General features: G+C 37.7%; 1 protein-coding gene across 1 annotated transcript in view; it reads right to left on the bottom strand.

Moving 5' to 3' along the window:
* Window positions 4,611-13,821, bottom strand: part of LOC109846870 (blue-light photoreceptor PHR2) — a gene marked incomplete at its 5' end in the record, with an annotated part of 14,025 nt that continues 4,814 nt past the window's right edge. Inside the window, 3 exon segments of the mRNA XM_020416107.1 lie at window positions 4,611-4,913; window positions 4,997-5,080; window positions 5,166-5,395. Of these exon segments, the coding sequence (XP_020271696.1) occupies window positions 4,832-4,913; window positions 4,997-5,080; window positions 5,166-5,395 (396 nt within the window).

Genomic DNA, 13,821 nt, shown 5'->3' with positions numbered 1-13,821 from the left:
TCGGGGTTCCCAGCCCCGACCATTTGGCAGAGACCCTCTATCCCACATATTTGCTGAAAAATCTTATCTCCTGCTAACATATATCAATTCTCGACTAAAATTGTCAAGTTTAACGCAAACTCTCTTGTTACACATATATCAATTCATAATTAATTTCAATAACAAATAAACACATCTTTATATAATTATTACATCTATAACCAATCTCTATCAAAAACATAACATGCAATTCACTTACTAAAAATCCAACTATAATCAAGTCACAATAGCATTTCAAACATAAACATCATAGTATTTCAAACATAAACATCATATGGAGTATATCGAAATTTAGCAAATATTTAGAACTCCCTTTCCTCTCGCTCTTCCTCCTTCCTCTACCCCTTCCCCGTTCGCCTTCAACACGAGTTTGGATTATCTCATCGTCCGATTGTGTGTGAACTTATGAGCGCATGACATCCTCATCGACTTGAACCTACTGTGAACATCCGGCTTGAGCCTACTGTGAGCCTCTGGCTTCATCATGTGCACAACTTGAGCCCGCTCTCGTGTGTCCTCGAACCCGTCGACGCTTGTATCCTATGAATCGTTCCTCACGCCCATCATGATTTGCATGACACATCTTTCTAAGAGCGGACTAAATCTTTCCTATGATGCGAACAAATGCGTTCCTCACCGCTGGCTCGATAGTCGATCTCAATGCATCATGTACAATAGAAGCAACCTGATCGAGTTCTTGTACCTATAAGATAAAAAACGAAAGAGGGTTATTAGCAATTGGATGATAATAAAAACAATAATCACAAAATAATTGTATATTTTACCTATACACTTACGAACTCTCTCTCAAGTGGATCTCTCGGTATGTACTCCTTACGTTCTTTTTTCTCTCGAAATATTCATCGACGAGTAATCCCCCAATACTAACATACGTGTACAACTATTTCGGGTGTGTCAGCCCTCTCCATCACTACAGCATCCTTCATCAACTCTAAATTCTCAATGTAAGCATGACGAATTATCTCCCAATTTTGATGATGTGCTTCTTTTCGGGGATTTCACTTTATTATTTCTACAGGATATGGAATATGTTATTTTAATCCAAATTGTCGGAGCACACGATCGAGCACGTGTATTTTGACAATCTCAAAACATATAATCTGTACTCATGCATGCCATATATCTTCACCATCTTTACAAATATCTAGTAGTGAAGCTAAAACCAGTTTATGGGGCATCCACTTGACCTATAAAGAAAATTACTTAAAGTTACATATCAGTAACAAATGATGTAGTGATTGAATATAGTTAGATATTATGCTTTTATACATGTTCATCCTCCATTTGATCAAGCTCGTTCTTGTAAAAGTTTTCTTGACTCTTTAGGGAGGTTTTCCACTATCTGGAAACATTCCATCTATTTGCACTATCTTGCTCTTCACCATCTTCAGTCACAAATTGCATGCTATCAATTGGTGTACTATATTGCTCTTCACGTTCAGAGTAGTTGCTTCTTTCACCCTCTTTAATCGCTGCACCTCTTAATGGCCTCATATTTTCATAAGGGGTTTTATTATTCATAATATTTGACATTCCCCCAAATGAAGGTGCACTTGGATATTGAAATTGAGTCCGCTCCATTTCACTCGAAGAAGAAAGAAACCCGTCAGACTCAACTCCCAAATCTAACATGCGTGCAAATTCTCGTGGAGGTTTGAATATCTGGTACAAACTATGTGGAAACTTTTCAATAAACAATTCTATCGTTAGTTGCGACTTACTCAAATTAAACACTATACTCATATGATGATCGTTTGAGATCTTAACTGTGGACTTTCTATCAAAAGTTATGGGCCAATTGCATATTATTTTTAGTCGGTACCCTCGTGGATTAATTTTTGTAACTCGTTATAATTCCTTAATCAAATCACATTAACTATATGATTCTGAGATCATTAACGGCGTCGTTATCCCTCCGACGTACATTGGCATATTATTCATTCCATAATTAATTTCCCATCATAATAGCAAGCAATAAAAATCATATTGTTCAACCTATGCAAAAGAAGATTATATCATTTAAATACAAAATAAAAAATAAAAAAACGTTTATCATGGCATTGAATAAAAGAGGAAAACTCTAGATGTAAATAATCTCATATAATTTTGATCAAAAACCCTAAACTCCAAAATAAAAACCCTAAACCCTAAAATTGAGCATTGTATGCCCTAGAATTTTAATTTCAATTATAACAATTAACACACAAAGCATTCGAACCACCACAAAGATAGTGATTGATATTAAATTTCAAACCCTAGAAATTGGATTTTGATAAAAACCCTACATTTGAATGTTGAAGAAAAGAGAAAAACCCTAGATTTTTACATATTAAAAGAAGAGAGAAGGAAGAGAAATTACCTTAGGCCCCGTTTGGCAAAGGGTTAATGAAGAGGGGGTTAAAGAGAAGGATTAATGTACTTAGCCCATTTGATAATCCGAAGGACTAAATTATTAACCCGTTAAATCAGTTTTATTTTAGCCCTTATGATCAGTTTTAGTGTTTGGGAATAACAATGATTTTGACTATTTTCTTTATAATTAGAAGGGTTAACTCTTATTCCATCTAAATAGGAGTATTAGTAAACCCCTCATTTTGAGGGGTTAAATCATTTTAACCCCTCTAGAGGGGTTAACTTAACCATTTTATATTTTTTATGTTTGGCAAATTATGGAGGGTTAACTCACTTTAACTCTTATATATTTGTTGTGTTTGGCAGGTTAAGAAGGGGTTAAATCTCCTTAACCCCTCACTTAACCCTTTGCCAAACGGTACCTTAGAGATCTTAAGCAAACTTCCATGATGAATTTCAGCCACAAAATGGGGTTGGGAGAACCGGGTAGGCGGATGAATGAGAGAGACCGGAGTGAGAGAGAGAAAAATAGACAGCTTGGGGAAGGAGGGGTTCGGTCCATATATATATAAGCAGGAGGGGCCCACCAAAGATAGTCAGGGTTGGGAACTCTGACTATTTGGTGATTTAGTCGATTCCCCGTCTTTAGGGTGGGGGAGTCTCTACCAAATGGTCGGGGTTGGGAACCTCGACCATTTCGACTTGGGCATCCCCACTCTCTACTAAATGGTCAGGGTTCCCTATCCTAACCATTTTGTACGGGGCAATCCCAAACGGTCGGGGTGGGGAACCCCGACCAAATTAGTCGGGGTTCGCAACCCCGAGTTGTTTAGATCGCCTAACCCTGCAAGTTTAGATCGCCTAACCTTGCAAGTGGCAGTGGGGTAGTCCTAATTAGTCGAGGTTGGCAACCCCGACTAATTAGGAAGCTAATTTTATAAAATCGACCTAGTTTCTGGCCACAATACTGACGTAGTTAGAAACTGAGTCAATTTTTGTAATAAAAATCAAAGTAGGTCGATTGTTTAAAAAAGTTTGGGTTGGGGGTTTTTTAAAAAATTCTTCTTTGACAAATTCAATACTTGTTTGTTAGTAAATTACCAAGTAAGAAAACAAAGAAAAGCGTGTTGCACCTGTTACCGTGATTAAAGCATGGATCCACTTCTATCATTTACCTAGCTGTTAGTAAAAGGTTGGTTGGTTCGATTTTGAGTAATTTTGATGAAACTGAACCAAATCATTTTATTTCAAAATCTAACTGAACCGACCCAAATTAGGTCGGTATGGTTCGCTTTGTTTGATTTTAGATTAGGCTCATTTAATTAAGAAAAAAACTATCTGCGTCAGAGCGATTATAGGCAAGCTGAAATGTAGTTTTGATAATTTTTTTTGTCGAATAAGTCAGAGCAATTATAGTTGCAACATTACTTTTTGATCTTTAGGCAACTTGTCTAACCATATAAAAACTCCAAAGAAAGATAATTCTAATTAAACTACACTATTCAAACTACTACAGTACTGCACACAAACATATCAGGTCCTTTCCATCAAAGTTGATGAGTCGTCAAGGACTGCACAAGTCGAGTTTAGCGGTTTGGAAGTAGTTTGTAAAGTACAGGGACAAATTTTCAAAATCATCCCTTTTTAAAATTTATTTATAAAAAACGACTCATTTCAACTTTAATTATAAAAACAGACCTAATTGGATGAAACTGGGTCTGTTTTTGAAAAAAAAAATTTCAAACTTCACGGGAGTTGAACTCCCGTGAAGTTTTGTTATGAGAAAAAACTTCACGGGAGTTCAACTCCCGTGAAGTTTGAATTTTTTTTTCAAAAACAGACCCAGTTTCATCCAACTGGGACTGTTTTTGTAATTAAAGTTAAAAAAGATCTTTTCTTGGGAATAAATTTCAAAACCGGATGGTTTTGAAAATTTATCCTAAAGAACAGCCTAGCTACTTGCCACTACCCATAGAAAAGTACAAATTCTTTTAATTTTTAATATTTTTTAAGGAAATATTTTAGAAAGTTTTTTTTTTTTGCCAAATTTCACCTAGGTTTGCACAAAACCCAGGGGAACAAACAGCTCTGAGTTCTTTACTTTTTAGGTGACACTAGAGAGGGTATTTATCCAAGACATTTAAAACCAAATTTCACAGTCGCAACTACCTGTTTGCCTTCAATTAGACAGAGTAACATCATAAAATTCAGAAACTGTTTTATTAATGAAATTTCCAGTCTGATATAAGACAACCTTAATCAAAGAACATAGTATGTTAGTTTGCAGACCAAAAATTGATCAACTTCATAAATTTCAAGCTACAACATTGATCAGGGACACAAAACTCGAAAAGATGACTTTAACCATTTTTAACTCAACCCTCACAATAAATTTCCTTTGACATCCAGATTTAGAGTCTCAAGCAAGGGCTCCAGTGCAAGCTGTAGCGGGTACCGCTTCAGTCTTTCTTTTGTTGGAGCTGTATTTCTTAGTTATGAACCTGAGAGAAGAACAAAATAGGTTGAGAAATTGCAAGAATTTTGTCTTATTTGCTTCCATATTTCGGCATTAACTATGACTTGCCTGAAGAAATCCCTCCATAATAACTCAAACATAAGCCAGTTCATTCCATCATCGCCTTGCTTCTTAGTTGACGCAGATATGGTTCTGAAAATATGACCACATATTAAGAGGAATTACTGAAAAATTTCCTATCCCACAAAATGAAAATAGGGTATTAAGAATAGAACACCTGGCTGCAGTCTTTTTCAGTTCCTCGAACATAAAACGTGGAGAAAGACATCCTGTAGCTAACCATGGAGAGATCTTGCAAGAGAAATTAGCACCATAGATGCTGTCTCGAGCACCACCCTTGCCCTCAGTTTTAGGTTGGGCATGGCATTCAGCTGCAAACGTTTTCAGTCTCTCCAGGGCCTCAGTCTCTCCTCCCTTTAGGGATGCAGTAACTGCAGCTTTACCATCCTAAGTGAAAAAGAGAAATGACTCTTAGGTTCATAGTTAATGATAGTTGTGTATTGATATACAATGTGCATGAAAAAATTAATATGCAAGCTCAAGGGTGGGGGGTCTTAAGAAAAAAAATCCTTATAGATTTTGATGCCCACAGTAAATATAACCTGATTTAGTACAATAAAAGGTTTTAGAAGTAGAATTGTGCAAAAGTTGTCGCATACGGAGCACATGAATACTTGAAGTACATGTTGTCAGTCACGATACTTAAGTGAGAGAACTTCGGGAGGTTTTTTTATGATTACTAAAGTACAAATTCTGTCAGATCATCCCCTGTAGAAGCGGGATTTCTGTGCCACGTAGAGGACGAATAAATTCCTAAACTGTCCCATACTGCCACTTACCTTCACGTGGATGGCTCAAACATTTATATGTGGTGCTAAAATTTGTGCTTTGTGAAATTTACCCTAGAATAAAATTATTGGTTACTGAAAGCATTTGACCAGTATGAAAATCTCCCTATTAATTCCTCATCAGAGAAGGACAGGCAGACGAAATGCAAAATATTACCATGATAGACATGAATCTTAAGGATTGACTTTACAAGATAATAAAATAGACAGACAACTAAATCTACCAGAGCTGTGCATATATATTATGTACAATGACTCAATATCCTCAAGGATCAAAGTTTCTAAAAATCTAATCCTCTGCTAAGCTTTCTTCATCTGTAACTAAAGTTGGATTAGTTTGCTGCTTGAGCATCATGATGTTTCATGGGACAGCCATCTCAGAACTAAGAAAAAGACCATGGGAAGAATTCACAATCCTTCAAAACAATTCACATGGTTATGTACTGAGCATGGGTTGCATAAATTGTTTTAAATATTGGATATCACGTAAATATCTGATGATCAAAATTCATATCAGATTGCAAAAATCAGGGATATATCGGGGATAAGTAGTAAATATCGGGTTGTCATATCAGATGATATTCATGCATAATATAACATCCTAATATGTAATCTAAACACATTTAATAGTTTCTAAACATAAGAAATTGCATCACGATACAACTTTTAGGATGACTTACAGATTGTAAAAACTTTCTTCTTGATTGCATCATGAAAACTTCAAAGTAAAAAACATTAAAAAAGACGTAGAAATATATTAGAGAAAGGTAGAGAAAGATAGAGAAAGCGGTGGAGGATGAGAGGGGGGAGAGGGACAAAGAAGAGCGAAGGCAGAGAGACGGAGACAAAAGAATAGAGAGAGACAGAGAGAGGGCAGAAAGAGTGAAAAAGAGAGATAGAGAGCAGAGGCAGATAGAGAAAGGGGAGCGGGGGGGGGCGGCCAGAAGCAGAGAGGGAGCTCATTATGGGCCGAAAGCGAGAGAGAGGTGAGCCACCGCATAATTATAAGGGTTATGATTTTTGTGAAATATTGATTGATTTCTGAAGCAAAAGGAATGTTTTATTTTGGTATTTCAGTCGGTTGGAAACCAAAACCAAACCCAAAACAAACCAATATAGCGATATTATTGATATTGGGACATACCGCGATATCGGACGACATATCAGACAAAAAACTTCCAAAAAATAAAAAAAAGCTATAAACCTGTAAATATTTGTTGCAGGGTTGGGCATATGAGAATCCAATATATCGGTGATAATTATGCAGCAGGTGCATTTGCTGCCATGGAATTTGCATTGCAGAAACTACAAATAACGAGACTGAGAGTATTTTGACAGATGACTAGGGGTGCTTGTTTAGGATTAGAGGCCAAGAATTTCCCACTTTAAAAGTTATTGCGTTAAGGATGGTTGTACATGTTTATCACTCCTTAAAGAGAAAGCGTTCTCAAGAATTAGGGTTTAGGTACACACTCAATCACTGGTTAACGTATATGCTATCAGACAACTGTCAATATTCTAGTTGAAGATATGCATTTAAATTATCTTGGTTCACTTTTGGTATCCATTTTATTCTACATTCAAGCACCTTTTTTGCCATCAAAAGGTTTTAAGCATGCAGATAATCAGGCGAAAATATCAGGGACAAATAAAATCCATACTGGGGTTTGCGAGCATATCAAGGGAATATCAAGGATATGTAGTAGATATTGGCGCTATGAAGCACAGACACGGCATAAATGGAAGCCGTGTCGTGTCCGTGTGCGACACCGTGTCGAACGACACGTGTCGAAAGCACCACGTATCCTCATGTATTTTTTAGGCATTTGCCTCGTGTCGGCGTCGTCGGATGGCGGAGTACAATATGTTCAGATCCGTGTCCGTGCTACATAGGATTTTTGGATAGTCATATCAGATGGATGTGCAATATTGTGAATCTTAAAAATACTTAATTAAACGTAAGTTACTAATGAAGCCAAATAAATCTCAATATTAAAAGTCCAAATTAATTAATTCGCGCTAATGACCATTTTGCGCCAATTGGCCCAAATATCACAATAGATATATCGAAAACACTCATGAAATATTGCGCCTAAATTTTTCCAAAAGCCGATCGATATATTATTTTGTGACAAGCCATATAAAGAATATTATGCAACATATCGGCGCTAATATTTCCGGTCAAATGGACCGACATATATTGCTCATGAACTCACCAAAAAGTCGTAAACATATTGGAGCCATTATTATTACGCGCAGCAAAGCCTTATAAAATTATAATCTGCTCATCGAGGATATTAAACACATCAATATGCACCGAATGAAACTTTATATGGATTAAAGGATTGCGGACCAATTGTAAGTTAGATAAGTGTGTGTCTCCTCGGGGCGTGGGGGCGGTAGGGGTAATTGAGGTGACGAGTCAAGATCAGACCGAGAGTTGCCAGGCAGTCTCAATCAGTATGGCAAGAAATTTGCATATATAGCTAATTACATGTTCATGTACAGAATATACAAAATAGTAACATGGTACTAAAACCTAACTAAAGAATATGCTCGTTCGCTCAAATTCGCCTACAATAAGATTCAAAAGCCTCAATGTTGAAGAATAAACGTCTCAGTGCTCTCAGCAGTTGCACTAAATTGGCACAAAAATATCTAGTTTATTCCTCTCCAAAAATTCCATATTACATCATACTTGATATCACATTACTTAATAGAAAACGCCCACCCTGACACCCACCGAAAAAACAGGGAACAGAAGAAAGGAAAAAAAAGAATCAAACAAAGAAAATAAAGAAAGGGCGAACCAGTAACACATTAAAAAAGTAAGTCAGTAGTAGTAGTAATTAATAACCCAGCCCCCTAAGCCAGGACATAAAAACAATATGCCTATATCATACCACTTTCATAGAGTGCAAATGCTTAAGAGACGAGCTTAAATAGATCAAAAGGACTCATGCAGCCATTTGTCAAAGATTAAGATCAAATTTTTATTGCTTGTCATTTACCACTGCTGCAGCCGCAGGCTTAGAGCATAAACAATTTTAAAACAAAGTTCCATCTTTTTACATTTATAATTCTATAGTAAATTACAACACATCAGCGCATAGCAGACCTATACCGCTTGTGCCCAATTGGCATGTCAAAGTACTTAAGAGGATTCCGAGTTTGCTTTGCAAGCCCTTGGCCTCTTAGAATTCATGCATCCAATCCAACCTCAGAAGCAATTGCTAGACAGAAGCTCATGTTACATACTAGCATCTTTAAGCCATCTTAACTTGGCTATCTATACAGGAAACTTTACTGATCGGACTGTCCATAAGGCTACAATATCCATCTAACTGGAGGAAACTAATTCACTAGATCGCTGGTCCCATAAGTCTACAATAAATCCATTAACTGCGAGCCTAAGCTAAGCATTCTCTAATACATCGCACCACATTTAGCGATCAACAACCCTTTCAGCCTTGCGTTTTAAACTCTCCATTTACAAGATGATTACCAATCTTAATAATATATTTTTTAACATTACTGTAACACTTATAGGAGTAGACAACATTCAGCACGTCATGACCTGCATTGCAGCAGGGAGAATGCCTATGCTCCAGACATCACCAAAGCCTCGTTCTGTGTTTGGTTTGTAACTTTGCTATATGCCCTAAACCTAGAAGCGCCTACATACTTGGATGTGTTAAACATGAGCTTATAACTGGGTATACTTGTTACTTGATCCAGTTGTTAGAATATCCTAAATTCATAAAAGCGTAGACAAAAGGAGCACTAATAGGACTGAAATTACAAATGAGCTAAATCAATAATTCTACATCTATGATAGGCAAATCCACCTAATTAAATTGCTAGTTCTTAGCTAATATAAGTGAAATGATTACAACCTATTAGTCCAACAAGTTTCAAAGTGTGAATTTGAACGTAGGATATATGTCTAAAAAAAGTCGTATGTACAAAGTGTTATTAAATTAAAAATATGTATTGAAATAAATCGTAAATGCTATGCATAATATTCTAAGAATTAACAAGAAAGTGTCTAGGGTATGGGTATGCGGACGTGGGATATTGTCCATGATAGATGTAATACATGACATGTCCAACACACAACCCCATAAACACTAGAGAAAGATAAGTAAATTCAGCGTTGTATTAAATGATATATATAATAATGGGACGATTAGAATTTATTATTGAAATTGGTCATACAGTTTGTTGTTGTCTGAAAGCGAATTTATTATTGATGGTCTATTGTCCACTAATTTCTTAAAATCAAAGTTGAAAATACGCGAAAAGCATTGACTCAAGTACACAAAGTGTAACTGTTCCATCTGAAAGTGGAATGCTTAAGAATATTTTAATTGCTAATTATATAGTACATCTTGGCCTGTAATATTGGCGTCACATCTTTAATATTAGGATTAGAATATAATGAGAATAGTGAAACAAAGCTCAATGCAGTGAATGAGAAATGTGTGTATCCAACTGATGATGGCTCGATAATTGAGAAACAGATGAAAGATACAACTACAAAAAAACAAATATACACTAGATGACAAAGTGAAGCTTAACATATGTGTAGGAAAGTAGCATTTGACATAGGTCTCAATTGGCTAAAGATCCTCAACATCACTTGAAGAAAGGTAGGAAAAAGACATTGACAAACATACGCGTTATGAAAAATTTACATGATGCGCTGAATTGTATAAAGCATAAAAGCATGAACTCTATATAATAATAATAATAATCTCTCACATTAAGTAAGCTATGGGGTTCAATCTAGACTTAATACCTATAAGTCTATCAGCACAAATTATCACATACTAGCTCCAAATGCCACTGCGAAAATGAGTTTAAAATATGATGAGACTCACAATAACTAATAACCATATCTTAAATGTTTGATAAGTTTTTTCCTACGGGGAATAAAAAAAAAGCGGGGGGGGGGCCTCACTGTAACCACAGTTAGAGCTCTTAGACTTAGCTAAACATAAGCCATTTGGCCCAGCTATTGCTACCAAATATCATGTTGGGTCAATTCTATAAAACACCTAAAATTCAACGCCAGTTCAACATTTCACAACTGCTTTACTAATTTACATTCTCTAAAGGAATTAGTGCCTATTTATTAATTTTTACATACATAACACAGTCACATGTTAAACTTTCGAATTACCTTCAATTACATACACACCTCAATTAAGTCTTTTACATTCACTAAACATTTACTTCGCAAAACTATATATATAACTTCATACTTCACCTATACATACTTATACATGTAAAGAAAATATAAGCATTTAGACTCTGGAAAGTTTTGCATCCTTTAGAAACATCAAGTCTATCATCAAGCCAAAGTTTTTTCTTTAAAACAAAACAATAGTATGAACTAATAGAGGAAGCCTTCAAGGCCAATATACTTAATACGTACCTACAGTTTAATTTTTTTGCAAAATGATGCGCCAAGTATAAACTAAGAACTAGTTAACCATACATGAAATAATCGCCTTCAACAAGTAATTCACCCTAAAAAAATCCAAACATTTAAGCATGTCAAACCATGGCCATCGGCGGCTCGTGGTTCAACCCAATCCAACAGCTGGGCACCTCCCAAACCCTCCACATTCCCCTTAGGCGGCAAACCCCTTAACCTTGATCAGCGCCTCAATCGTCTTCCTCACCCCAACCCCCTTCACCTTCTTCCCTAAACACCTCCATAATTGGCTGGCGCATCTTCTCCAAATTCAAAAATGGTAAATCCATCAATGTGTACAAACGATACTCCCCAAAAGCTACTTAACCTCCACCCCCTCCTCCTCCAATCCGCCTTCTCCACCCTCTCCTCGTCTTCACCTTCCATACGTTGGACAACCTCCCAGATGGCAATTACACCGCGTCCGGCCCCCACGCACGCCCTGCACCAATTACGACACGAGCCACCGTCTCGGGCCTCCCCACACCGCGGACGACGAGGTCCGACCAGCGGGCTCGGGGCGCGACCGCGAGAGTCCGACACGGACTTGGTTCAAGAAACTGGGCCCGCGTACGGCGCCGCGTCGCGTCGAGCCGGCAGAGGAGGACTGCCGGAAGTCAGCGATGCGGGAATCGAAGGGCGAAGACGGGGAGGAAGGAGAGATGGGTAGTCGCTGAAGAGCTGGAGGAGAGGGCCTCGTTGTCGTGGTAAGGCGGATGAGTTCGGAATGCGGAACAGACGACCGGGAGGCGAGCACGTCGAGGCGCGACACACCGACGGAGGGAGTCGGAGGGCGGCGGCGGATAAGGGGGTCCTCAGACTTAACGATTGAGAGGGGGGCTGACGGGCTGATGACGTTGGAGGGCTTCTTGGTTGTCCATTTAGGATGGTTTGTGAGAGGGAAGAGCGCGAGGAGAATTGAGGAGGTCGAAGATCTTGAGGTTGGAGATGAAGGGGAAGGGAGGGGAGAGGTGATGGGTTTGGGGACAGAGGAGAGGAGGGAGGGGAGGAAAGGGAGAGAAGAAGATAGCGGAGAATTAGTAACGCAACTAGGGTTGCGGGTTTTGGCGCATGGCGGTCTGTGCGTCTCTTGGGCCTCACCGATGCGGTTTAATCCTCGAGGAGGAGTGGGGGAGCTTGGGTTTTGGGAGGACGAGGAGAGAGAGACTTGCTGCGGTTTCCAAATTGAATATGACGGCAGGGAAGGAAGGGAGGGAGGAGAGAAGCCGGGAGTGAATGGTGATAACGAGGCTGGGTATGAACTGATTGCCGCGGTACTTGCAGGTTGGGCGCTCTGCCCCACAAACAGTCGGGCATTATGGCTGTCTGGTTTTTACAGGTTTTGATTTTATCGTTTAGACCCTGAGTATGTTTGGAAGTTTTCTCACAAGTCCTCAAATTTCCAAGCGGAAAACCCTTGCAATTTTTGGTTCCCGGGTCTGGGGATTAATGGCATATCTAAAAGTAATACGTCTGACAAGCTATGTAAGATGATTTTTTAATTTCTATAGTGTCTGAGGAAATACGTATATGTTTTAGTCCATATGATAGATTTTTTGATTATATTTCATTTTTCTTCTTATTTCATCCTGCTCTTTTGATCAAAGTGCGAGAATTTAAGTTTTATGTTAGATCTACATCTTAAGTTTATAGCAGTCAAGCATTTACTCTCTACTTTGCGACAGTTTAGCCGATGATCAAGCCGCATTAACCTTACGTTATATTGAGAGACCATGAGAAATTATCGATGCTTAGAAACACTACAAAATATTATAAATATTACTCATCCAACAAATATTCACTCAATACATAGGCATTACACCATTGATCACGAATCTCCATAAATGTAATTATTTAACTCTTTATTTTATTTTTACTAATACATCATCTTAAAAGACTATATTCCTCTATCGAGTACGAATAATAAATTTTGCCAATTGTCAATGAACGAGATATACTATGGAAACGTTAGCTCAGACCAAATGCCAACCCACAAATTGATTTATGCAATAATTCATTGATTCTTGAAGCAACTTGTAGAAATTATATTAGTACTCCATGATGATTGATACATGTTATAAGAGGCCCTGTAAGTAATGGAGTGATCGCGAGGTGCAATTAATGAAGAGAGAGGGACTGAGAGGGGTGTGATAAATTTACAATAATAAAAGTAGCAGGAACTATAAGATCTTCAAGAACTTTTCAACCTCCACCTTACCACCAAGCCAAACCTTCACCAAACACTTCAATCGCGTTTTAGTATTAATAATGAGTTAATGAGATGTACTAACTGCCCGTAAAGTTGAATAATTTCTGACCTAACTTTTGATTAATAAGGAAGACATGCGATGTATTTGGAGCCGAAGGTGAAGAATAAATGTGTGGTTTAATATCATAATATGACGCCAATATAATTAAATAGTTATGTATATGTGCTATCAATCAAGTTAATTAGCTCAATTGAATGATTCCGATATAGGGTTTGGCTTTCAATGGCATAATAAAGTATGAGTCCTCCTATGACCAATATATCTCTCTCCCTT

The sequence above is a fragment of the Asparagus officinalis genome, chromosome 7 (assembly GCF_001876935.1).
Source record: "Asparagus officinalis chromosome 7, Aspof.V1, whole genome shotgun sequence".
Classification (NCBI taxonomy): Eukaryota; Viridiplantae; Streptophyta; class Magnoliopsida; order Asparagales; family Asparagaceae; genus Asparagus; species Asparagus officinalis.
The sequence above is the reverse complement of the archived record's forward strand: the minus strand, read 5'-3'. Positions and strand labels throughout refer to the sequence as shown.